Consider the following 25,625-nt stretch of genomic DNA (forward strand, 5'->3'; position numbering starts at 1 on the left):
AAGGCTTCATATATAATAAATCATCTGGATAGCCTTGTTCTTGTAAAAAAACAGTTAAATCTTTGGCTTGTTCACAGAAGTCTCCTTGATCAGTACAGTTTAGTTTGATCCTTAAGCACTGTCCCTTAGGGATATTACTTCTCCATTTTAAGTGATGGCAACTAGAGTACTTCAATTAACTATTACAGTCCACTTCCTTTTTGAAAGTCATAGTACAAATACAAATAAGGTTATCCCTGATCGAGAGGGCAATGTCCAAGAAATGTATGTGTTCAGAGTGAATTGTGTGTGTGAAAGAGAGACTAAACATGTTAGACTTGAGATAAGAAACAAAAGAAAGACCTGAATCTGAATCCCCATCCCTAATAACAAACAAATCATCTATAAATCTGCCATAGCACCGAATGGGCCTCCCCATACATATTCCTCCTCCAATAGTCCCATATATAAGTTCGCAAAACTCGGGGCGAACTTGGTGCCCATGGCAGTACCAAGTGTTTGAAGATAAAACTGCAAATCAAAGGAAAAATAATTATGTGTCAAACTAAACTCAATTTTACAAGTTAGGGTATGTATAATTATCAACCAACGCAGGTGATATTTCTGCATGATAATCAATGTAATCTTGTACTAATACAGTCCTTCCTTTATTGCTGTTCTAATGACTATATTTTTATTGGCTTTAAGGCATTCAGTAGCTTTACATTCATCCATATTTAAGTTGTCAATTTTTTTATAACTTTGTTTAATTCTGTAGCAATATCATGGTTAGTCATCCTTAAAAAAAAAAGTTTTGATACTGGGATTGATTGAAGCCAGAATGAATTATCTTGGTTTTCTAAAACAAGTGTGTTCTTACCTACCAGAAAAGAACTTCTTTGATCTAAACTTACAATCTAGTTTGTCATGGTCTATGGGGCAAATGAAAGGGTCTGTACTGAATGTGGGAACAAAAGATAATACCAAGGACAGTAGAAAGCTCTCCTCTGGTGTTAATTTGTACAAGGATAAATTAAACAAAGTCCTTTGGAATTTTGGTTGTTTCTTGAACCCATCCCTCTCCAAGTGCATCCTTCTTTTCTTCCTATCTTCTGATACCGAGATATTCTAAATACCCTTAGAAAGAAGGTGAGGAGGAGGGTCCTTTAGGTGGCGAATAGTTTCCAGAATCAAAATCACAGGAGGACCTTGAAGAAAGTATCAACTTTATCCAATGGTTGGAGTTGAGTATTTCTAAATAATGTGTGTGGCTGAGAGGACTTACTATCTCCCATCAGTCATCTGTATGGCTTGCTTCTTCAGTGGGCATTATGTATTAAGTACATTTTTTGGCAACACCAGACTGACTCCTCAATTAATTTCACAGTGGTCTGAATTTTAGAACTTGCCCATCTTTAATCTCAATATTGTTTTCTCTATCCAGATTTCACTTAATTGTCTATACAGACATATATACAGATATATCACACATTTGGATTGCTTATCTACTTAATAGTTGCTCCTTTTTGCATTGCTATAAATAGTTTTACATAACAGATGTTCTGTGCTTAGTGCTTATCAGGGTGGGGCTGTAGTGACAATAGCATATGTTCTGTTACCTTGAGAAACATGTCCAGCTGTCACCATTGCCCACCACCCAGATCAATGTCTAGAGTTGTCTAACACCTGACTCACCCCAATGACCACTCCCAGAGTATATGAACACCTATGCAAATCTTTACTATAAAGGCCAGTATGGATAAAGGTCCAGTAGAAAATCATTGAAAAGACTGGCTAAAGCCCACAGGACATCCAGCTCCCATCTTCTTCTAGTCTCAGAAAATACAAAATGATGATTTCCTGGGGTTCCACACTTGCTGTCCTGGGTGTTTTTATTATCAGTGTGACAGTCACAAAGGGTAAGTCATTCTTTTCTAGCAAAATTATTATACAAAAGGCTTCAGAATTAAAGTTCTATATCATACAGTCAAATACACAATTTGATCATGATGTCATTATGGCATGCTGCCACATGTACAGGCTTATCATAGGATTCCTGCATGTAGTATATCATGTTTAGTTATTGAATGTTAGGAAATTGTGTTTTCACAGTGGTGGATTGTTATGGAAGAATTGTGCATTTGTAGACCTTCCCATGTCCCAGCATGCACAGTATATGATGGCCACAGAACAGAGCTTAATGGATATACACTCATATTTTCAAAGTCAGATTTTCCAGTTAATAATCAGCAATCACTGTATTTGTTGCCTTATTGATGGAAAACATAAGGCAACATAAACACGACTCAAAAGAAAACGCTAACAATGGTCCCTGTCTGTCCAGTTCTACTGTGCTTAATGGGAAGGGAGGGAGATTTGAAAACTCAGTCTGCCATTCCATGCAGTAGATATATTGGACATATTTGTGGGTTAGAGACAACCAGTGATGTAACTACACAAATAACTGTATAACTGTATCACATATAATTGAGAAAAAATTTAAAAATTAAATTCAGAAGTGTTTTACAAATTTAGTAACAAAATTCAGTACTCAATTTGTTCATCCACCTGTTAAAACATCGAATCTAGTTTATGAAAAACATTTAAAGAAAAAGATTATAAAACAGACACATATCTGGAGAAATGAAAATAACAGACACAAATAGAAGTTGAACCAAAAATATTATGTCTCTATCTATTTAGTTGGATGACGACAGACATTTGAAAAGCTGGGTTTCCTGGAAGATAATCATCAGTATTGTTTTATCCTTGACTACTATCAGTATATAGCATATTGTGTTTTTAGAATGACAATATGTGTTTTTAATAATAATTCATAACAAATAAACTATATTTTGGTGCTATGATAAAATATATTACATTAAACTGTACTCCTACTTACTGTGCAGTGGCATCACAAGAGGTGCGGGCCGCACCCAGGTGTCACCCACCACTGTAGCATTACGTGCAGCACTCGGCTTCTGACACAGTGAGGGAGCCAGCACTGCACATACACTGGTCCCCATTGGTAGTCCACATTTCCGGGACCACTGGAGTGACTAAAACAGGGGTTCGAGCCGCAAGGTCACACCCCCTATCCGCGAGGCCATGCCCCCTTTTTGCCAAGCCACACGCACTACACTCCAGTCCACACTGGGTGTCACCACTGGGAAGGACGCCACTGCTAATGTGGCAATGTAAAGTCAGACACACAGGGGTCTATTCATTATGTTAATTACTGCAACCTCTGCCCCTGCGAGTTCCCCTTTGTACATAGTGGGGATATTTTCATATTCCCGGCGATATGGATAGATAATAATCACGGCTATTATCTATTCATTAGTAAAATACATAATCAGTTGGTAATGGCAACCAGCGGAGCAGCAACAATACAAACTATTCAGTTTAATGGTATCGTACACATACGATAAAAATGCACGATATGAACGATATCGACAATATCGTTATCGTTCAGATCAATAATTTTTTGGTGCCCAACGACCAGCGATGCGCTGGCATGTATGGACGATAATGATATCGACCATCACCCATGCATGCAGGCCAACCTGGTCAATATCGACCAGGTTACATAGGGACCCACAATCATTTATAGCGGGTCGCTGGCCCATCATTGGTGGGTTGTTGGTGTGCAGGATGCTCAGTCAGCGTTATCATTATCGCTGACTGATTATACCTTGTGTACGCACCATAAGGCAATGTCAACTCTAAAGATGTACAAGGCTGGAAGTTTGTCAACATTTCAAATAAAGGGGCAAGTTTTTTTATTAAAGAATATTTGCGGGTGTTTCGGAAAGTACCCGCAAATATTAAGGGACCCCTGAATGTAACAATGAGGGACTGCAGCAGATGTAGAAAACTAGGGGGCGTGGCTGCTACAAGGGTTGATGGCCTGAAAGCAGGAGATATATCTGATGTCTCCTGCTTTCTATCTTACATACTAAATACCAGAGTTGACCCTAGCCAAATTAGTGCCCTAGGCAAGATTTTGGCTGGTTCCCCCCCTATGTGGGATCCTGAAAAAGGGTGTGGCATCATGGAAAGGGGCATGGTATCGCTGAGCTGTGCTCCCCGTTTCCCATTGTGCTGTGCTCCCATTCCATGCAGCCTCATTCCCCCTTATGTCTCTCCAGCCCCAGCCCAGCATTTTCTTTCTTGTGTAAAAACATTTATAATAAAACACCTACCTTTTTTATTCAACTCTATGCTTCTCCAGAGCACTACTTTTCAAGTTCTTGATGCTCCTCTATTATGGTCAGGCTCCACTTTAGTAGGCCGCCACTACGGAGCCTCCTGCTATCTTCTCTCATTAGCGCAGCATATTTGACATTCTATATGGCACATTCTCCCCTCATAGCACAGCACTGCAGGCTCTCCCTGAACTACACAGCACCCCTCTCCCAGCACAGCACCTCTCACCAAGCTGCCATCTCCCAGCAAAGCATGTCAGCACCCCTCATCCCGTACCCCTCACCCAGCACTCTCTCCCAGCAGAGCACCCCTCACCCAGCGCAGCATGTCAGCACCCCATATCCAGCACCCTTGTCCCAGCACAGCATGTAGCACCGCTCACCCAACACCCCATCTCCCATCACAGCATGTCAGCACCTAGCACGCCTCTCCCAGCACAGAACCCATCTCCCAGCACAGAAACCCTCACCCAGTAGCACGGATCCCAGCAGCAGCTGAGCCAGCAATACCCATCACCCTCACCAGGCCAGTACACATAGGGCCTGATTCAGAGCCAGACGCTATTTGCGCTTCGCACGTTCAGAAAAAGGGGCCGGATATTTAAATAGAGTGCTCGCTCTTTGCGGTCTGTTGATGCCTCTATGTCTGAGCAAGCGAACGAAATATGCGCTCGCTATTTTGTAAAAACGCCCCCTGGCCGTTCGCATCATACGTCATCTCTGCTATTTATTAGATTAATCAAGTACATCGAAAGGCGTCTGAACTGCTCGCAGTGCTTGTGGTTGGATTTTCCTACTGCAATCATGCGAACAGTTCAGGCTAAGAGACAACCAAGTGACGTGGCCGATGACGCTGCTTTGTTAATTATGCACACCCTTAAAATGCTCGTTTTGACCGTTTGGCACGCCTGCGTTCGGATCTCCACTCCTCATTTTCAAGCATCTTCCCCTGTTACCACCCACAAATGCCTCATCCTGTCACTCAAATTAGCAGGCACTCGCTATTTTGCGAACACACGATTTCCGACCACAATGACTGGTTGGCGCATGCGCATTACGACCCAAACGCATGCGCAGATGTGCGAACATCGCTCGGAGCGAACGAGCGGCCACTTACGAGCGGCTCTGAATCAGGCCCATAGTACCCCTCACAGGATTCAGCTCAGCAGCCCTCACACACATGCTGAGCTGACTTGTCAAAACCACATTTTTATAAACCTCACTATGCCACTCTGACTGTGAAGTGGAAGATGAGAATGCAGCTGCATTCACGGTCCGCCCCTACAGTTGTCAGTCAGTGCAGCATGCTGGTCCTGGACTCCACAAAGGCTCATGAGAGGAGGAGCTGGTGCATCTGGACATGTACAGCAGCCCTCCCGTTTCCATTTTACTTTCTGTCCGCTGCCCACTCTCAGCTATTGCTGCCAGGTGCCCACCTGCTGAATGCTGAGCTGCCCGATTGGAGCTGAGCTCTGATCACGTCAGCTAGAGCCATGACGCTGTCCGCCAAGTGCCCCAAACACCTACGCCGACCCTAGGCTTGGTATGCCCCTTGGCATTCCAAATGCCCCTAGGCATACTAGTGACACTTAACTCTGCCCTTAAACACGTGGACACTGCTGTTTCTGTATATTATAAGGGCAGAATTGCTTGATAAATTGGCCTGAAAAGAGGGAGAAATGTGTATTTAAAAAAATCTGTAACTATACTGTATCTACTGTAGTAATGTTTTCAGTGAGAAATCTGTAACTATACTGTACCTACTGTAGTAATGTTTTCAGTGAGAGATCTGTAACTATACTGTACCTACTGTAGTAATGTTTTCAGCGAGAGATCTGTAACTATACTGTAGTAATGTTTTCAGTGAGAGATCTGTAACTATACTGTAGTAATGTTTTCAGTGAGAAATCTGTAACTATACTGTATCTACTGTAGTAATGTTTTCAGTGAGAGATCTGTAACTATACTGTAGTAATGTTTTCAGTGAGAAATCTGTAACTATACTGTAGTAATGTTTTCAGTGAGAGATCTGTAACTATACTGTAGTAATGTTTTCAGTGAGAGATCTGTAACTATACTGTAGTAATGTTTTCAGTGAGAAATCTGTAACTATACTGTGCCTACTGTAGTAATGTTTTCAGTGAGAGATCTGTAACTATACTGTAGTAATGTTTTCAGTGAGAAATCTGTAACTATACTGTAGTAATGTTTTCAGTGAGATCTGTAACTATACTGTAGTAATGTTTTCAGTGAGAGATCTGTAACTATACTGTACCTACTGTAGTAATGTTTTCAGTGAGAGATCTGTAACTATACTGTAGTAATGTTTTCAGTGAGATCTGTAACTATACTGTAGTAATGTTTTCAGTGAGAGATCTGTAACTATACTGTAGTAATGTTTTCAGTGAGATCTGTAACAATACTGTAGTAATGTTTTCAGTGAGATCTGTAACTATACTGTAGTAATGTTTTCAGTGAGAGATCTGTAACTATACTGTAGTAATGTTTTCAGTGAGAGATCTGTAACTATACTGTACCTACTGTAGTAATGTTTTCAGTGAGAGATCTGTAACTATACTGTACCTACTGTAGTAATGTTTTCAGTGAGAGATCTGTAACTATACTGTACCTACTGTAGTAATGTTTTCAGTGAGAGATCTGTAACTATACTGTACCTACTGTAGTAATGTTTTCAGTGAGAAATCTGTAACTATACTGTGCCTACTGTAGTAATGTTTTCAGTGAGAGATCTGTAACTATACTGTACCTACTGTAGTAATGTTTTCAGTGAGAGATCTGTAACTATACTGTACCTACTGTAGTAATGTTTTCAGTGAGAGATCTGTAACTATACTGTACCTACTGTAGTAATGTTTTCAGTGAGAGATATGTAACTATACTGTACCTACTGTAGTAATGTTTTCAATGAGAGATCTGTAACTATACTGTAGTAATGTTTTCAGTGAGATCTGTAACTATACTGTGCCTACTGTAGTAATGTTTTCAGTGAGAGATCTGTAACTATACAGTAGTAATGTTTTCAGTGAGATCTGTAACTATACTGTAGTAATGTTTTCAGTGAGAGATCTGTAACTATACTGTAGTAATGTTTTCAGTGAGAGATCTGTAACTATACTGTAGTAATGTTTTCAGTGAGAGATCTGTAACTATACTGTGCCTACTGTAGTAATGTTTTCAGTGAGATCTGTAACTATACTGTAGTAATGTTTTCAGTGAGATCTGTAACTATACTGTAGTAATGTTTTCAGTGAGAAATCTGTAACTATACTGTAGTAATGTTTTCAGTGAGAGATCTGTAACTATACTGTAGTAATGTTTTCAGTGAGAAATCTGTAACTATACTGTAGTAATGTTTTCAGTGAGAGATCTGTAACTATACTGTACCTACTGTAGTAATGTTTTCAGTGAGAAGTCTGTAACTATACTGTAGTAATGTTTTCAGTGAGAAATCTGTAACTATACTGTAGTAATGTTTTCAGTGAGAAATCTGTAACTATACTGTAGTAATGTTTTCAGTGAGAAATCTGTAACTATACAGTACCTAGTGTAGTAATGTTTTCAGTGAGAATTCTGTGAGTATGTTTCTCACATATTTCATCTACACTCATCTAGGAATATTCCTCAGTCAGTGTTAATAACAAGGGTCTTTTTACATTTGTAGTTTTTGTGTTCTCTGTATAGTAACACACATTTGTCTCTTCATCTTAAGCTGCTTCAGTCCGCTCCTCGTGTCCCCCTGGTTGGTTTTTCTACAGATCACACTGTTATGCAGTCAGTAAGAACCCAGCAAAATGGGCTGATGCAGAGGTAATTTACAAATGTGGAAAAATGTATGTGCTCAATTAATGTGAGATAGCCACTGCAATGTTCCTGATATTCTGCAATGTTCCCGATTCTGCAATGTTCCTGATATTCTGCAGTGTTCCTGATATTCTGCAGTGTTCCTGATATGCTGCAATGTTCCTGATATTCTGCAGTGTTCCTGATATTCTGCAATGTTCCTGATATTCTGCAGTGTTCCCGATTCTGCAATGTTCCTGATATTCTGCAGTGATTGTATTTCTTTTAGCAGGAAGAGGTATTCTAATGAACATAAAGACATTGGGACTGCCACTATATTTAAGATGCCTTTCGGTCCATTTAAATTACATAGGAAGATCATTTATATGATTTCATGACCCATTGTAATTATACTGTTACATTGTCTCCTTACTCTCATGACAGCTTATTTTTAGAGAAAGATAATGTACAGATGCATTTTAAAAAGCAAAATGTCTGCTATGTCTCAACATTTTCTAGTGCTCAAATATCAGTAAATAGGAATCATTTTCTGATTTTTTAATTACATGTTTAACCAAAACTAGGGGTGTGCACCGGCCACTTTTCGTGTTTTGTGTTTTGGTTTTGGATCTGGATCTTTCTTCGTGTTTTGGATCTGGATTGGTTTTGCCAAAACCACCCTTCCGAGTTTTGGGTTCTGGGTTTTGTGTTTTGGATCTGTATTTTTTTGAAAAAAAGCATAAAAACAGCTAAAATCACAGAATTTGTAGGTTTTTCTGCTCCTATGCTATTATTAAGCTCAATAACCTTAATTTCCACTAATTTCCAGTCTATTCTGAACACCTCACACCTCACAATAGTGTTTTTATGTCCAAAAGGTTGCACCGAGGTAGCTGGATGACTATGCTAAGCGACACGAGTTGGCGGCACAAACACGTGACCCATCTAGGCATGATACTGCAGTGGCAGACAGGATGGCAGTTTAAAAAACTAGGCCCCAAACTGTACATAATGCAAAGAAAAAAAAGAGGTGCAAGATGGAATTGTCCTTGGGTCCTCCCACCCACCCTTATGTTGTATAAACAGGACATGCACACTTTAACAAACCAATCATTTCAGCGCCAGGGTCTGCCACACAACTGTGGCTGAAATGATTGGTTCATTTGGGCCCCCACAAAACAAGCTGGCAATTAATGTGTCCCTGCACAAACTGGCTCTACGGAGGCAAGATGTCATCCTCATCCTCCTCATCCACCGATTCCTCACCCTCTTCAGTGTGTACATGCTCATCCTCACAAAGTATTAACTCGTCCCCACTTGAATCCACCACCACAGGTCCCTCTGTACGTTCTGGAGGCTGGTCTCCCTGGAAGAGCTGATAATTCATTTTGATGAACATCATCTTCTCCACATTCTGTGGAAGCAACCTCCTACGCCTTTCGCTGACAAGGTTCCCGGCTGCACTAAACACTCTTTCGGAGTACACACTGGAGGGGGGGCAACTCAGGTAAAATAGAGCCAGTTTGTACAGGGGCCTCCAAATTGCCTCTTTTTCCTGCCAGTACAGGTATGGACTGTCTGACATGCCTACTTGGATGCTGTCACCGATGTAATCCTCCACCATTCTGTCAATGGTGACAGTATCATATGCAGTGACAGTAGACATGTCAGAAATTGTTGCCAGGTCCTTCAGTCCGGACCAGATGTCCAAACTTAGTCCTGCCTGCCCTGCATCACCACCAGCGGGTTGCTTAGGATACCTAAGTTTTTTCCTCGCAGCCCCAGTTGCGGGAAAAAATGAAGAAGGAGCTGTTGACGTGTCACGTTCCGCTTCAGCTGACAGTGTGTTCACCAGCAGGTCTTTGCACCTCTGCAGGCTTGTGTCGGCTGGAAAGAGAGACACCACATAGGCTTTAAACCTAGGATCGAGCACAGTGGCCAAAATGTAGTGGTCTGATTTCAACAGATTGACCACCCTGGAATCCTGGCAAAGCGAATGAAGGGCTTCATCCACAAGTCCCACATGCCGAGCGGAATCGCTCCGTCTTAGCTCCTCCTTCACTTTCTCCAGCTGCTTCTGCAAAAGCCTGATGAGGGGAATGACCTGACTCAAGCTGGCAGTGTCTGAACTGACTTCACGTGTGGCAAGTTCGAAGGGCTGGAGAACCTTGCACAACACGGAAATCATTCTCCACTGCGCTTGAGTCAGGTGCATACTCCCTCCTTTGCCTATGTCATAGGTGGATGTATAGGCTTGAATGGCCTTTTGCTGCTCCTCCATCCTCTGAAGCATATAGAGGGTTGAGTTCCACCGCGTCACAACCTCTTGCTTCAGGTGATGGCGGGGCAGGTTCAAGAGTGTTTGCTGGCGCTCCAGTCTTCGGCACGCAGTCACTGAATGGCGAAAGTGGCCTGAAATTTTTCGGGCCACCCAAAGCGTCTCCTGCACGCCCCTGTCGCTTTTCAGAAAATTCTGCACCACCAAGTTTATTGTGTGAGCAAAACATGGGACGTGCTGGAATTTGCCCAGATGTAATGCCCGCACAATATTGGTGGCGTTGTCAGATATCACAAATTCCCAGGAGAGTCTAAGTGGGGTAAGCCACTGGGCAATGATTTCCCTCAGTTTCTCTAAGAGGTTGTCGGCGGTGTGCCTCTTACTGAAACCGGTGATACACAGCGTAGCCTGCCTTGGAACAAGCTGGCGTTTCTGAGATGCTGCGACTGGTGACGCTGCTGCTGTTGCTGCGTAAGGTGATATATCTACCCAGTGGGCTGTCACAGTCATATAGTCCTTAGTCTGCCCTGTTGCACTTGTCCACATGTCCGTGGTTAAGTGGACATTGGGTACAACAGCATTTTTCAGGACACTGAGGACACTTTTTCTGACGTTTCTGTACAGTCTCGGTATGGCCTGCCTAGTGAAGTGGAATCTAGACGGGATTTGGAACCGGGGACACACTACCTCCAGCAATTGTCTAAATCCCACTGCACTAATGGCGGATACCGGACGCACGTCTAACACCAACATAGCAGTCAAGGCCTCAGTTATACGTTTTGCTTCAGGATGACTGCTGTCGTACTTCATCCTCCTCGCTAAGGACTGTTGGAGGGTCAATTGTTTAGTAAAAGTAGTGGTGTTCCTACTTCCTCTCTGGGATGATGAACGACTCCCAGCAGCAGCAACAGCAGCAGCGGCAGCAGGAGGCGTAGCAATGCAGGATCCTCCGGAGGAATCCGGGATAGGAGAGTCAGTCATGCCAGTGACATGGCCTGCAGGACTACTTCCGATCCTGACTAAGGAGGAAATTGACGAGGAGGGAGTTGACGGTGTGGTTTGCAGGCACTTGGATACAACAGGACAATGGGATTTAGGTGTCCCTGGACTGCTTACGGTCTTAGCCAAAGTTTCTGAACTTGACAGTAACTTATTATGAACGCGCTACAGGTGCCGTATAAGGGAGGATGTTCCTAGGTGGTTAACATCCCTACCCCTACTTATTCCACCTTTACATAAGGTACATATGGCAAGACAGTTGTTGTCCAGATTTGGATAGAAATATTGCCAGACCAAAGAGGTGGAATGTTTGGTCTTCTGCCCAGGCATGACCGTGATGGGCTTTTTCATCCCACGGACAACAACTGTCTCCCCCGGAGCCTGATTTAAACAAACCACATCACCATCAGAATCCTCCTCGCCAACTTCCTCCTCAGCGCCAGCTACACCAGTATCCTCATCCTGTTGTACTTCAACAGTGACATCTTCAATTTGCATATCAGCAAGTGGACTGTGGGTGCTCCTTTCAGCACTTGCAGGGGGCGTGCAAATGGTGGAAAGAGCCACCTCTTCCCGTCCAGTGCTGGGAAGGTCAGGCATCGCAACCACCACCACACTTGGACTCTCCTTGGGGATTTGTGATATCTTCTTAGAAAGCACAGTTCTTCGCTGTGCTTTTGCCAGCTTAACTAGTCATGAACATACTAGGGATCGACCTTAGCCGTTCCTTGCCACTCCGTGTCGTAAATGGCATATTGGCAAGTTTACGTTTCTCTTCAGCTGATTTAAATGTTTTTTTCAAGGTCATTTTCCTGAACTTTGTCATTTGGGATTGTATGTGCCCTCTATTATGACATTGGGCATCGGCCTTGGCAGACGACGTTGATGGCATGTTATCGTCTATGTCATGACTAGTGGCAGCAGCTTCAGCACTAGGAGGAAGTGGTTCTTGATCTTTCTCTATTTTATTTTTATCGGAGAAAGTTTGGTCCTCCATTTATGTTATATCGATTTGATATATATGTGCGGCTAAACACAGAAAATATTTTTTTATTTTTGCTGGAGAGTAGTGCACTTTGTGGGTTACACCAGCCTTTAAGAAATGAGCCAGCCGGCTCTTTACTTATGGGACACAGGCGCACGCTTGGCGCTGCTCCTTTGTTGATGCACGTGCGGCTACTGCGCACACAATTCACAAACACAGAAAATAATTTTTTGGGGGGTTTGGACTGGAGTGTACTTTGGGGGTTACAGCACCCTTTAACGGTCAAGCCAGCCGGCCCTTTACTTATGACACAGGCACACACTTGGCACTACTTTGTTGATGCACGTGCGGCTACTGCGCACACAATTCACAAACACAGAAAATATAGATTTTTTTGGTTTGGACTGGAGTGTACTTTGGGGGTTACAGCACCCTTTAACGGTCAAGCCAGCCGGCCCTTTACTTATGACACAGGCGCACGCTTGGCACTACTTTGTTGATGCACATGCGGCTACTGCGCACACAATTCACAAACACAGAAAATTATTTTTTTTTTGGTTTTGACTGGAGTGTACTTTGGGGGTTACAGCACCCTTTAACGGTCAAGCCAGCCGGCCCATTACTTATGACACAGGCGCACGCTTGGCACTACTTTGTTGATGCACGTACGGCTACTGCGCACACAATTCACAAACACAGAAAATATATTTTTTTTTGGTTTGGACTGGAGTGTACTTTGGGGGTTACAGCACCCTTTAACGGTCAAGCCAGCCGGCCCTTTACTTATGACACAGGCGCACGCTTGGCACTACTTTGTTGATGCACGTGCGGCTACTGCGCACACAATTCACAAACACAGAAAATATATTTTTTTTTGGTTTGGACTGGAGTGTACTTTGGGGGTTACAGCACCCTTTAACGGTCAAGCCAGCCAGCCCTTTACTTATGACACAGGCGCACGCTTGGCACTAATTTGTTGATGCACGTGCGGCTACTGCGCACACAATTCACAAACACAGAAAATTATTTTTTGGGGGGTTTGGACTGGAGTGTACTTTGGGGGTTACAGCACCCTTTAACGGTCAAGCCAGCCGGCCCTTTACTTATGACACAGGCGCACGCTTGGCACTACTTTGTTGATGCACATGCGGCTACTGCGCACACAATTCACAAACACAGAAAATAATTTTTTTTTTGGTTTGGACTGGAGTTTACTTTGGGGGTTACAGCACCCTTTAACAGTCAAGCCAGCCGGCCCTTTACTTATGACACAGGCGCACGCTTGGCACTACTTTGTTGATGCACGTGTGGCTACTGCGCACACAATTCACAAACACACAAAAAATATAATTTTTTTAGCACTTGGAGGGAGCACCCCTGATGGACAGAGCACCCCCTGGACAACACTACAGCACCCCTTTAGGACTGGGACACTGCACAGGACTTTGGAGTGGACACAGCCCCTATGGAGAACTGACTGCACAACACAGTCCAGCCAGCCCCTATGGACTTTGAAGTAGTGGACACAGCCCCTATTAACAACAGCAGCACAGCACAACACAGCCAGCCCCTATGGACTTTGAAGTAGTGGACAACAGCAGCACAGCGCAGCACAGCACAGCACAGCGCAACACTACTCTGCACTACACTACACTACACTACACAGACCAGCCAGCCCTAACTCCCACCCTCCCTCTTCACTGTCCACAGCCGAGTGAGAAAATGGCGCCGACGCGGGTACCTTATATAGGGTCCAAAACCCGCGAGACCCGGAAGGCGGGATGATGACGTTTTGCCTCGATTTCAGATCCGAGTCAGGCGGGAAAAGTCGAGCCTGACTCGGATCGGACGGGCTCGGGGGGGTTCGGATTTCAGAAATCCGAACCCGCTCATCCCTAACCAAAACATATACTGTCTGCAACTGCCACGTCTTTTCATAAGAGACTGGAACACTGGTGTTTCTGAAACATCGAAACATATTTCAACAATATGGCTGAGTGTTAAAAACAGAAATAACTTTTGTATTTAGGTTTTCTTTGATATCATCTACCCTATAGTGTCACACAGTGGTAGAGACAGACCTCCAGCTAGGAAACTGCACCAATGTTCAGAAAAATTACAGCGCACAGGTTGGCCTCTCCCTCTTTTGTTGGTTCTTCCCTCTCACACATGTGGGACCTGTTTCATCTGCTGTTGCTATGGGAGCAGCAAATAGCAAGTACAGTAGACACTGATCAGCAAGAGGTAGCTAATTGGGGAGGAATGTGTGTGTGGGTGCTGCTGCTTGTGTGTTGACAGTGAATGCAGGAGGGGAGAGAGGGTGTGTCTGGGTGCTACTGGGGTATTGGCAGTGTCTGCAGAGGGGGAGTTTGTGTGTGTTTGCGTGCTGCTGAGGTATTGCCAGTGAATGTAGGGGGGAAGTGAGTGTGTGCTGCTAAAATTTTAATATATATAGCCCCCCTTCTGTGTCTCCAGCCAGCCCCCCTTCTATGTCCCTAGCCCCAGCAGTCCTCCTTCTGTGTCCCCCCTTCTGTGTCCCCAGCCCCAGCAGCCCCCCTTCTATGTCCTCAGCACCAACAGCCCCCTTCTGTGTCTCAAGCCCCAGCAGCCCCTCTTCTGTGTCCCTAGCCACCCCCCTTCTCTCTCCAGACAGCCCCCTTTCTGTATCTCCAGCCAGCCCTCCTTCTCTTTGTCCAGCTCCAGCAGCCCCCTTTCTGTGTCTCTAGCCCCAGCAGCCCACCTTCTGTGTCCCCAGAAGCCCACCTTTTGTGTTCCCAGCAGCCCACCTTCTGTGTCCCAAGCCCCAGCAGCCCCCACACTTACCTTCTTGTTGCTGCTCATGCGAAGTTACTCCTCTCTGTCAGCGGCAAGGCGTAACATCATGACGTCACACACAATGCTTCTTAAAAAAAAAAAAAATTAGTGCAAGGTGCCGGTGGGTGTGTAGATCATCAATCATAATAGCTCATCCTGGTGGCGGTCCTGCACCTGCAATCTTCTCCAAAATGACGGGGAAGGCACATGCCCCCCCCCCATAATCTTCTTATGCAGGACCGTATGCTATTTTGCTATTGCATGCCAATATTACACTATTGCCCCAGAGTCTTCTGGCAGCATCTGACATTACGGGGTAAATTTACTAAGCTCGACAGACATCGAATGGGGCAAATTCGACCGTGAAATGCATATTCAGAATTTACTAAAGTCTAAACTCTGCCAAATTTGCTCCATTCGATGTCTAAAACTCTGCCGACAATACCTGTAACTCAGCCGGTAACATGTTTTTGGACACAGACCATCGATTCAACTCAGCAGCCTTTTGCAATAGAAATCAATAGGACCTGGAAATTTACTAAAGATTTGTATTGTTAAAATGGCTGAAAAAAACTGTAAATCACCAACATAAAAAAGATGCCAATATGAACCCCAAGTGGAAATCTCAGATAGACCAGCTTTTTCCATTCGAGTTACAAATCTCAACATACATAAACCATCACTGACCGCTCAATTCTGCCCAACACAGAAGCGCAGACAGGATCAGTGAGATCCGTCTGTGCTTCTGTGTTTAATAAAAATAAAAACCAATGAAAATAAAAAAAAAACGGTGTGGCCTCCCCAAAAGAACAACCAGCACCAGGCTATTCAGAACCACCAGTCCTGGTTGCCAAAATACAGGGGACAAACGACTTAGGGGCCCCTGTATTTAGTACAACCAGCACTGGGCTCTGAGCTGGTCCTGGTTCTGGAAATACAGGGGAAAAATTTGCATAGGGTCTTTCTTTAAATTCCAGAACCAGCACGAAAGTTTTTGTAGTGGGGGGGTAGTGCCACAGTCAGGGAAATCCTTTCACCTGGTCCCCCAGCTAAAGCATTACCCCTGATCGCTAGTAAGCCCAGGCCAGGGATCCCTGGGGAGCTGGAGAACCCCCAAAAAAGGAGTCCCCCTCTCCAGGCACCACAGGCCTAGGCTGATACCCCGGGGCTATCCCCTACACCCCTGACCACTTGGCCTGTGGGTGCTGGGTTGATAGTGTAGTGTGGTGTAAAAAAATAGATGAGATAATATTGTCTTTTGCTTTGGAACTTGGAGAACCACTAGTACCAGCATGCGGAATTTAAATTCTCCTTGCCAATGTGTCCTCATGGTATCCAGCTGTAACTTTATCCCACATGAATATGGGGTTGCTGCCTCACAGCAACACTCAGTAATGCCTAGCTCTCTTATAGGGCTCTATTTATCATCACTTAATTTCTACAAAAGCAGGTGAAAATTAACATTTTCACCTGCTATTGTATAAATTAAGTTTTTAGGCCATTCATCAAAAGGTAATGCAGGAGATATCACAGATATCTCCTGCTTACCTTTCTCTCCGGAATGGCTCTTAAAATGGCGAGTGCTCTCGCAACCCGCTCCTTCCCTATGGGAAGGAGTCCTCGGTCATGAACATGGATCTTTTCAGATACCTCCACCTCTGTCCGGCTCCTGCCAGAAGCCGAGGCTCTTGTGCGCATTCGTGACCTGTAAGTCATGCAGACACACTAGTTACACTGCTCCGAAAGGAGCAGTGAAAAGTCCCGTGGAGACAGCTGATTTTCGGATTAGCTGTCTCCGCGCCGTAGAAATTATGAATTGAAATGTTAATGAATAATAATTAATATGATGAATAGAGACCTTATTCCTGATGTCATGTTGCACGTCACAATGTAGAGACACTGACAGTGGTTGAGAGGAGCCAAGTGAAAGAGCACCACAGCACTTCTGAAGATTAGAGAGGAGAAAGAAGGAAAAGGAAGAGGAGAAGGGAGACCCAGAGCAAAAGCAATTATTGTATGGGGAAGAAAGGAAGTCACTGAATTTCATAATGGTGGGTGGAGGAGACTGAATGAAGAGTATGACATATATAAAAAGGCCCAACTGAAAAAAATATATCAGGGAGGAGGGGCAGAGAGAACCAGCCTGATGGGGTGAGGGTCTCGTGATGGATTATAATTAAAACAAATTTATTGTCTATTAGGCATAGAAACGCAACATTTCACTCTTGGCATAGCCCTTTCTCAGTAGATCTTTTAGGTAGAAATAAGCAAACCTTCTGCTGTTTCAACTGTAAAGTAAAAACTTGTAGCCAGTGGGGTTGCTTACTCTGGGGGAGACTTATCAAATCTTGGAAAGAGATAAAGTAGAGAGAGATAAAGTACCAACCTATTAGCTTCTAACTGCCATTTTTTTTAGCACAGCCTGTGTAATTTGTTAGTACTTTGGGTGGGATGTACTAAAGTGAAAATGTGGGCAGATCTCCAAAAATCACCATTTACTGAGTTTTGACCACATCCTCCATATGTACAAAGCTCTGGACAATTAAACGTTTCAGAGCTTGTACCCAGTAGGCAACGCCATCTATTGATGGTGTTGCCTCATAGAAGCCAACGGGCTTCTTTTTGCACTCTTCTTTGTTAGAATTCCAATAAAATCCCTCCCATTTCCCCCCTCGGATCACTCGTCGGCTCAAGCAGAAGGACACCAGTGTCTTAAACCCTTAATTCCCCTCTTTGCAAAATACAGTAATTTTTTTTTCAGAAGAGTTGTCTTTTGTGATTTTAATTGCATATGCACATACATACAGGCATTATTAAAGCTGGTATGCATGCAATAAGTGGCAGGATGTATCGCATCCATAATGCGAAGCTTGATACATCCCGCCCTGGTTGTCCCAAACAATATTATACTATCGTCCTTCCCTTTGTTCTTTTATCCCATCAAATACATCATGTCAAAGTAAAGAAACAAAGACTTTATGAATGTCGTTATTTTCATGTACTAGACTCAGGAAAGGTTTCTCCTACCTTGTTTTTATAAGCTGAATGGCAATTAATGGGTGATAACAGGGTGGCAATGGGGCGTTTTCACATAAATAAAACACTCTAAGGGGGTCATTCAGACCCACTCGTGAGCGGCAGTATGCTCGCAAGTGGGTCGATGTTCCCCACTGCGCATGTGCACAACGGATGGAGCTCCGTCGTGCGCATGCGCGAGACCTGGCGAGCGACGGGCTTTCCATCGCTCGGGGTCTCGCACCAAAGGGGGCGTGCTGTTGATGTTGATTGACAGCACGCCCCCTTTGGTGGGCGTGTCGGTGGCGTGCCTGCCAGGCGGAGGCGTTCCCATGGGAACGCCTACCGTCTGAAGCCGGCCCCACTGACGTCACTAGTGATGTCAGTGGGAGTGATTTTGGCTCTGATAGAGCCAAAATCACTCCTGGGCTTGCGGCTGGGAAACCCAACCGCAGGGTTTCCCTCGCAAGTCCGATGGTCGCGATGGTCAAGACCATCACGACCATCTTTTTGCACGCTCGTATATGCTGTGGGTGGTGACCCACAGCTATACGAGCGTCCAGGAGGACGCTCCATTTTAATGGAGGAGGGCCCTGATTCAGAGCGAGCGGCTCTGAATCAGGGCCAAAGTGTGTTGTGGGCACGAATGCAGAGTGCACCCCAAATAGAGTTGTATCTCCCGCACCCAGCATGGGGTAGGTGTAAGGCACATTGATAGTGATGACAGTTGCTGTCATGGACAGATGGCTGGGGGCAGTGTGATCACAGATGCATACAACTCCATATATGGGCATATAATCACATTAGAATTTTGTTCACTGTACGCTTTAGGAATTGCGATCACGTTACATGCATAAGACTGTGTCATGCTGTAAAATAACAGTTAGCATAACATTGGTTTAAAGGCATATCACGTAACTAGCATCACCCAGAAGCTTAAACCTCCTATTGTAGCAGCTAAGCCACAAGGCTAGAGAACACAAGACCCAATGGACTTCCCAGCTAGCAAATCTGGGATACAGCACATGAGAAGAAAGAAATAAGATTACGCTGGCTCTATATGCTCATTGTCAGGATGCAGCCTGGGATCGGCCGCTACTCACCTCCGCGCCGGCGTCCTTGGGCTTAGGTGTTCAGTCGCTGGGAGTGGAGATGAGTGGTGTCTGAGTATTCTCACCCGGGTCTGCTAGGGCTTCTGTGTGGGTGCCAGGCATGGGTGCAGCCATGTTGGTCCATATCACCTGAATAGTCTCTCCCAATGGTAGTCCTCTGGGCACTCAGCTGATCCTCTGATCCAATGACCAGCTACCCAGGTGTATTTAAGTCTGACTCCAGGAACAGGAAACTGCTGTTCAACTTGGCTGTTCTGGTGATTGTTTTGCTCTCCAGTTTTCCACGTTATATCCACAGTGTGTTGTTTCAGCCTTCAGGCTGACCTCTCCAGTGTCACTTGTATTAGTTCCCATGCTAATTCTCAGCATGTTACTTCTGCTTTCTCACAGAACTCTAGTCTCATGTAACAATTAACAATTCCTGTGTTATCTATTAGTGTGCTTCTCAGCTCCCAAGCTGACTGTGTTACATGTGCTAGGCTTCAAGCTACTGTAATTACTAATTCAACTGTCAACCTGCATTCCTGTGATTACTTCTCCTACATTTCTTAGTGCATCTCCTGTGTTCAAGTATTCAGTTCAACTCCTGTGTTCAAGTTTTCATTTCAACTCCAGTGTTCACGTATTCAGTTCTTCTTCTGTGTTCAAGTATTTACTCTCCTGTGTTCAAGTATTCAGTTCATCTCCTGTGTTCATGTATTCAGTTCATCTCCTGTGTTCAAGTATTCAGTTAATCTCCTGTGTACAAGTTTTACAGTGTCATTCCTTAGTTTCCTCGTCTCTCCCAGGTACCAAGCCAGGGGTCCGTGACCTGCTCACTCGGTGCGGCGAAACCCACATCCCAATTGAAGGGGTCACTGGTGAAGACCACTGACTGGGTTACCGAGTGGGAGACCTAGCCTCTGGCTAGCTCTCGCCAAGACCAGGGTTTGACCTTTATTAAGGGAACTAGGACCGTCACTCCCCTAGCCATCCGAACCAACCGGCTAACCGCCCCCCTCATATGAACTCTTGCATCGGACAGTGACACTCGTGTTTTGAATTTTTAGAGATAGCAAAATTTGAATTACATAAAAAAAGTAAATAAAAATATATTGTAATTCTGATTTACAGTCCAAATATTTTGATGAACTGTGAGGTTTGTGGGCAGCACAGGGAACTTTTTTTTTAAAGGATAAGTTGTCTTGATTACATAGGCTGGATACACAGCAGGCGATATATTGGACAATATATCGTTCAGACTCAGATCACAGTGGGTTCCCTCAATCACATGTTCATGTGCGTCATCAGCGGGTTCATCCCATCTGATATGCTGCACATCCGATGGGCTGACCACGCAGAAGACAGCATGCGGGATGGAAGGGTATATACCACGGTTGTACACCGGATCATTCAGTGTGTATGGCCGCCTAATATATTCTTGAATCGGGCGTCGGGTTGGCTGAGATACACATCATTCTTATGGTTCAATTGTTGAAATTAATATAAAAAGTGACAGTATAATTTTTATTATACTATATTATGTTTGCACTAAATAAATATATATACATAATAATGGATTAAAGTGTCCCCAGGATCAGAAAGGCCAGGTCCACACAGACTACAAATATGCTCCTAGCTAAACAAATTAGTACTTTTTTTGGTATTTACTTACTTAGTGTAAATCATATGTGAGCAGGACCTGGAATATGGATATGCAGAAATGCCAGACATACAGTATACTGTACAGTGAAAATACTTATGACAACTGCTCCTTTTGCAACTTTGCATAAGAGGGTGTATTATATATGTAGTTGTTCTAATACCCATGGGTGTAACTAGCAGGGTCACAGCTGCTGTGGGCCACATGAAGTAGCTAATGCCGCTCGGGCCCTTCTTCCCTATGCCATCTCTTATGAATAAGGCATTCAGAGAAGATAATGCATTGCCTGTGGTCAGCAGAGAGCTTAATAGAGCTCCCTGCTATGTGACTGCCAACTCCACAAGGCACCAGAAAGCATTTGCAGCCCGAGAGTTCTGGGTGCGAATCAGCATTCTAGGACACAAAATTTAAATTCTTCTCAGATGGAAAGGGAAAGGGAATTCTGATGCCCTCGCCTCTCTCTGAAGGAAGTGTAGAGTGATGTGTGGGGTGGACGCTGGTGAGCAGCCACCTAGGTAAGTGAGAGGAGGGTGTCCCTTGGCGGTCCATTCACAATTTTCCCATGAAGCCACCATTATTTCTAGTTTTTCCCTTGACAGTACCATTGACAAACTGAAAACTAACATGTACAGTATGGATTGTACTGTGGAACTGTTTTCATATATATCCCCTACACAGTCTCAGCTGTACGGGCTCATGACTTACTCCATTTTGTCAAACATCTGAACTGGTAGTTGACCAACTTATCAGTGCAGACTCGTACCAGTCCTATCCTTGGTGCAAGAGATCCCCCATCTGCATACGCACAACTCCGGATATCCCACAATTCCATCTACATGCCAATGGCACACTTATTCTATTTGCAAATGCCCTGATGAGACCCAGTTACACAAGTGGAGTTTCAGCTGAGATCTGAATCACCCGTAGTTGCTCAAAGTTGCATATGCAGGGTCTGACGTTCCAATGCATGCGTGCAACCTTGAATGAGGCCCCCCTAAGTTCTAGCACTGCTGACTGAGAAGCTTGCCTCGAACAATCTATAGGTAGTGTTAGAACACATTTAAGTTTACAAATTGGGTCTGAAAGATCACAGGACATTATTCGGCCGAAGATCATTTGTATTAATGTGTTAACAACTGTACATTTACAAACTGGGTTCTACCATGTTTTAATTTCATTGTCCTACAAGTAAATGCATTTGTCATTGAGTTTCTATAGCTCCTTTCGTGTCACTTATTTGGAACCATAGCATTCTGTTTTCTATGGGAAACAGTTTGTAAGGAAAAATCTCTCTTTTCCAGTACGAGTGTGGAAGTTATGGGCATGGTGCCCACCTGGCTTCCATCATGGATGATTCTGAAGCCTCAATCATCGCTAGTCATGTGTCAGCTAGCCAGGATTCAGATGGCGTGTGGATAGGACTGCATGACCCTGACAAGGTGTGTATCATCCATGCATAAGGTAGAGGGCACTTCTTACAACCTCCTCTCACTAGCAGAAAGGGTAAGAGATAGTGGAGAGGAATCTGTGTCACCTCTAATGTTCCCACATTTCAATTATAGAATGGCCGCTGGAAGTGGACTGATGGATCTATGTTTAACTATAAAGGCTGGAAATCTGGGCTCCCAGATAATGCCAAAGGGAAAGAATTTTGTGTTGTGCTCGTCGGTGGCTCCAGTGAGTATATATTCAAAATGTCATTTCTTCAATTAATGTTAAAAACACATACTTAGCTTACTGGTGATACACATTTGTAGATTATTACTGCACAGACATGAGTATTGTAAATGGCTATTAGTGGTACAGATTACACTGAATACACTTTTTTAGATAAGGGAAACATTATACTGTGAATGTAACTATAAATATGTGTAGCTATTCTCCTCAACTTAAAGACTGTATTTATGGTATAGTCATGATACTAAATACAGTATATAAATCCCTTTATAGCCGGTTGGTAATACTGTAAGGCTGCTGCTATCAGGAAACCCTGCTCAATGTGTATGAAACACCAACTGTATGTAATGGAAAGTATGTTTACAGCAATAAGCAGCGATTGGTGAAGGGCTGTAAGAAACAAGGAAAATAATGAAGTCCCAGCATAAATACCAGTTATTGGGCTGTTGTAAAACACCGGCTTATTTTTGTTTTGGGAGGAGCTCATCTGACACGTATGAACAGGGTATACATAGATAGACCAATGGAATTAAAACATTAAGCTGTACAGTACAAACGTTATATATTAAATAAAGATATCTTACTCTCATGATGTTTATGAGGTTTCAAGTCCGATTGAAGGAGCAAAATAAGTTGTAACTAAGGGCCTGATTCAGAGACGGACAGTAATGCAAACACAACTGCTTACTCTCACAGATCGCAGTTGCTAAAATATGCTAATTCCTTCCAAAGCATAGCTGAACATAGGGACGCCCACTGCTGCCTTCTCATATCTGTACAACAAATGCGTAACCTTTGGTACCATCAACGGACATCGGGCAGTCACGTAGCACGTAAGTCAAGGCTGACCAGCTGCCAACACTGCAGCTCTGCTGACATGCAGACAGCTCTCATGCTGCACAGGAGACTGCAATTACTGATTTATGCACACCCACAAAACGGCGTTTAAATGGTCAGCCATGCCTGTATTTTTCTAACCACCCCCGTCACCACCCCAAAACGCTGACTACCTGTCACTCACTTTGTGAGTGGGTCCTCTGTGCGTGCGTGATCGCAATGCAATCGTACTCAGTGCAGCGTTCGCACATGCGCAATCGCAAACAATTGCTCATCTGCGTAAAAATCGCCATTGCCTCTGTTTGTGAATCAGATCCTAAATTTGTAATTATTTCTGAGGTGCTGGAAGAGCGACACTAGAGAGTTCTTTGAAGTAACATTTATTTTTGGAGGCTGGGCACATCTGTGAAGTACTTCCAGTGCTGTAAAATGTTGTTGTGGACTCATTAAAGACCAGAACTGGCGTTTAAACTAGGGATGCACAGCCTCTGACAGGTTCGAATTTTCCCGCCAAGTTCAGAATTTTCCCGCCAAAAATCTGGTCTCAGATAGAGGCAAAACGTAATCTTTCATGGACAAACATTATCATTCCTGGACAGAAGTCCATGGAAGATGATGTTTGTCCATGAAAGATGATGTTTTGCCTTTTTCTGAGACCCGTTTTTTGGCAGGAAAAATCTGAACTTAGCGGGAAAATTAGAACCTATCCAAGCCTGCACATCCCTAGTTTAAACATGGTTATGATTAATATTAGATTGTATGTGATGTCATAGAACAGTGGTTCTCAAACTCGGTCCTCAGGACCCCACACAGTTCACGTTTTGCAGGTCACCCAACAGGTGCACAGATGTAATCATTACTCAATGACACATTTTAAAAAGGTCCACAGGTGGAGCTAATTATTTCACTTGATTCAGTGTGGAGACATGGAAAACATGCACTGTCTGGGGTCCTGAGGACCGAGTTTGAGAACCTGTATCATAGAAGATCTCTATATTGGATACTGGAGTTGCCTGGCTTTTATTTATTTATTTGTTTTCTCTGACTCCAACATCCCACCCCCCACTTTCTCTCCATCTCTCTCCTTCTCCCCCACACCATCCTCTTTCTCCGCTCGACACTTTCTCCCCACCACACTCTTTCTCCATCTTTCCTTCCTCCTCCACTGGCTCTCTGTATCACAGCCCCCTCACTCTCTCCTGTGTCTCTCTGACACAAATATTAGGGGTCAGAGACAGGGGCGTTTCTAGAGAGGAGGGGACCCGTGTGCAGTCTCCGACACATGCCCCCTCCTCTCTGTCTGGCGGCCGGCAGCGCACCGAGCTGTGCGCGGTCAGCGCCGGAGTTATAGACTCTGGGCACTAGAGTGTGCCCAGATGCTATAGAGTATGCGCAGGTCACCGGGAAAATGGCCACGGCGGCCATTTTCCCTGTACTGTGCATGTGAAAACAATGGGAAAATGGCTGCGGTGGCCATTTTCCGGTCGTGTGGACAGCGCTGGACCCCCACGCCGATGTGGGACTCCGGAGAGGTAAGTAATACTATGGGTGCAGGATGTGCGATGCGTGGCCCCACTGGACCCAGGGGCCCGTGTTCCCCGCACACCCTGCACCTATTATAAATATGCCCCTGGTCAGAGATCATACCAACTGTCATTACATTTCAAACTCATGACATAATTTTTTTTATCAGCAGTTGATTTTATTATATAGACAAATCTACACAACTGTAATATTACTCCAAGGAAGCTCTACAGCCGAATGAAATTAAATGTGTAAATGTGATCATCTTTCCTCATCTCTCTGTTCTCTTTCAGAATATAAGAAATGGAATGATGTTGGGTGTGCAGGACTCAGAAACTATGTCTGTAAATTCATACCCTGAAGTGGCTTAATGACATTCATTTTGTTTATGCTGTACAAATAAATACTATAATGTCATAATTTATTGTTTAATTATTGTGTTAGTGAATGTGGATATGGCAAGGGGCACAAATGCAAACATGCATGATTACATAAATACTGGCATTGGCTTGGTTGCTGCATGTGCGGCACATGACTCAGATTGCGTCAAAGCAGTTGTGGCCATGCCCCCTGGGGGGAATATATGTCAATCCCCCTTCAAAACAGTACTGTCCCGTGGAAATTGGGATGGTTGGCAATGTACTCGCTTTGTCTATTTGAATGCTGTATTGTGCCCTAGCCCCCCTCCGCATCACAACACTAATCAAGCTGAACATTTTTTGTTTTCTCTTTTGAGCACAAACTGTTTTTCCAA

The 25,625-nt window shown here is 44.1% G+C and overlaps 1 protein-coding gene across 1 annotated transcript; it reads left to right on the top strand.

Annotated features, from left to right (window-relative positions):
- The first annotated feature begins 1,697 nt into the window (after positions 1 to 1,697).
- Positions 1,698 to 25,232, top strand: LOC148540551 (regenerating islet-derived protein 4-like). Its single transcript, XM_088444326.1, has 5 exons — positions 1,698 to 1,898; positions 7,918 to 8,015; positions 22,135 to 22,272; positions 22,396 to 22,510; positions 25,165 to 25,232. Exons 1-5 carry the CDS (start codon positions 1,829 to 1,831, stop codon positions 25,230 to 25,232), a joined length of 489 nt encoding a protein of 162 aa, XP_088300452.1. The 5' UTR covers positions 1,698 to 1,828.
- Positions 25,233 to 25,625: the final 393 nt, after the last annotated feature.

The sequence above is a fragment of the Taudactylus pleione genome, unplaced genomic scaffold (assembly GCF_031769625.1).
Source record: "Taudactylus pleione unplaced genomic scaffold, aTauple2 ptg000019l, whole genome shotgun sequence".
Lineage (NCBI taxonomy): Eukaryota > Metazoa > Chordata > Amphibia > Anura > Myobatrachidae > Taudactylus > Taudactylus pleione.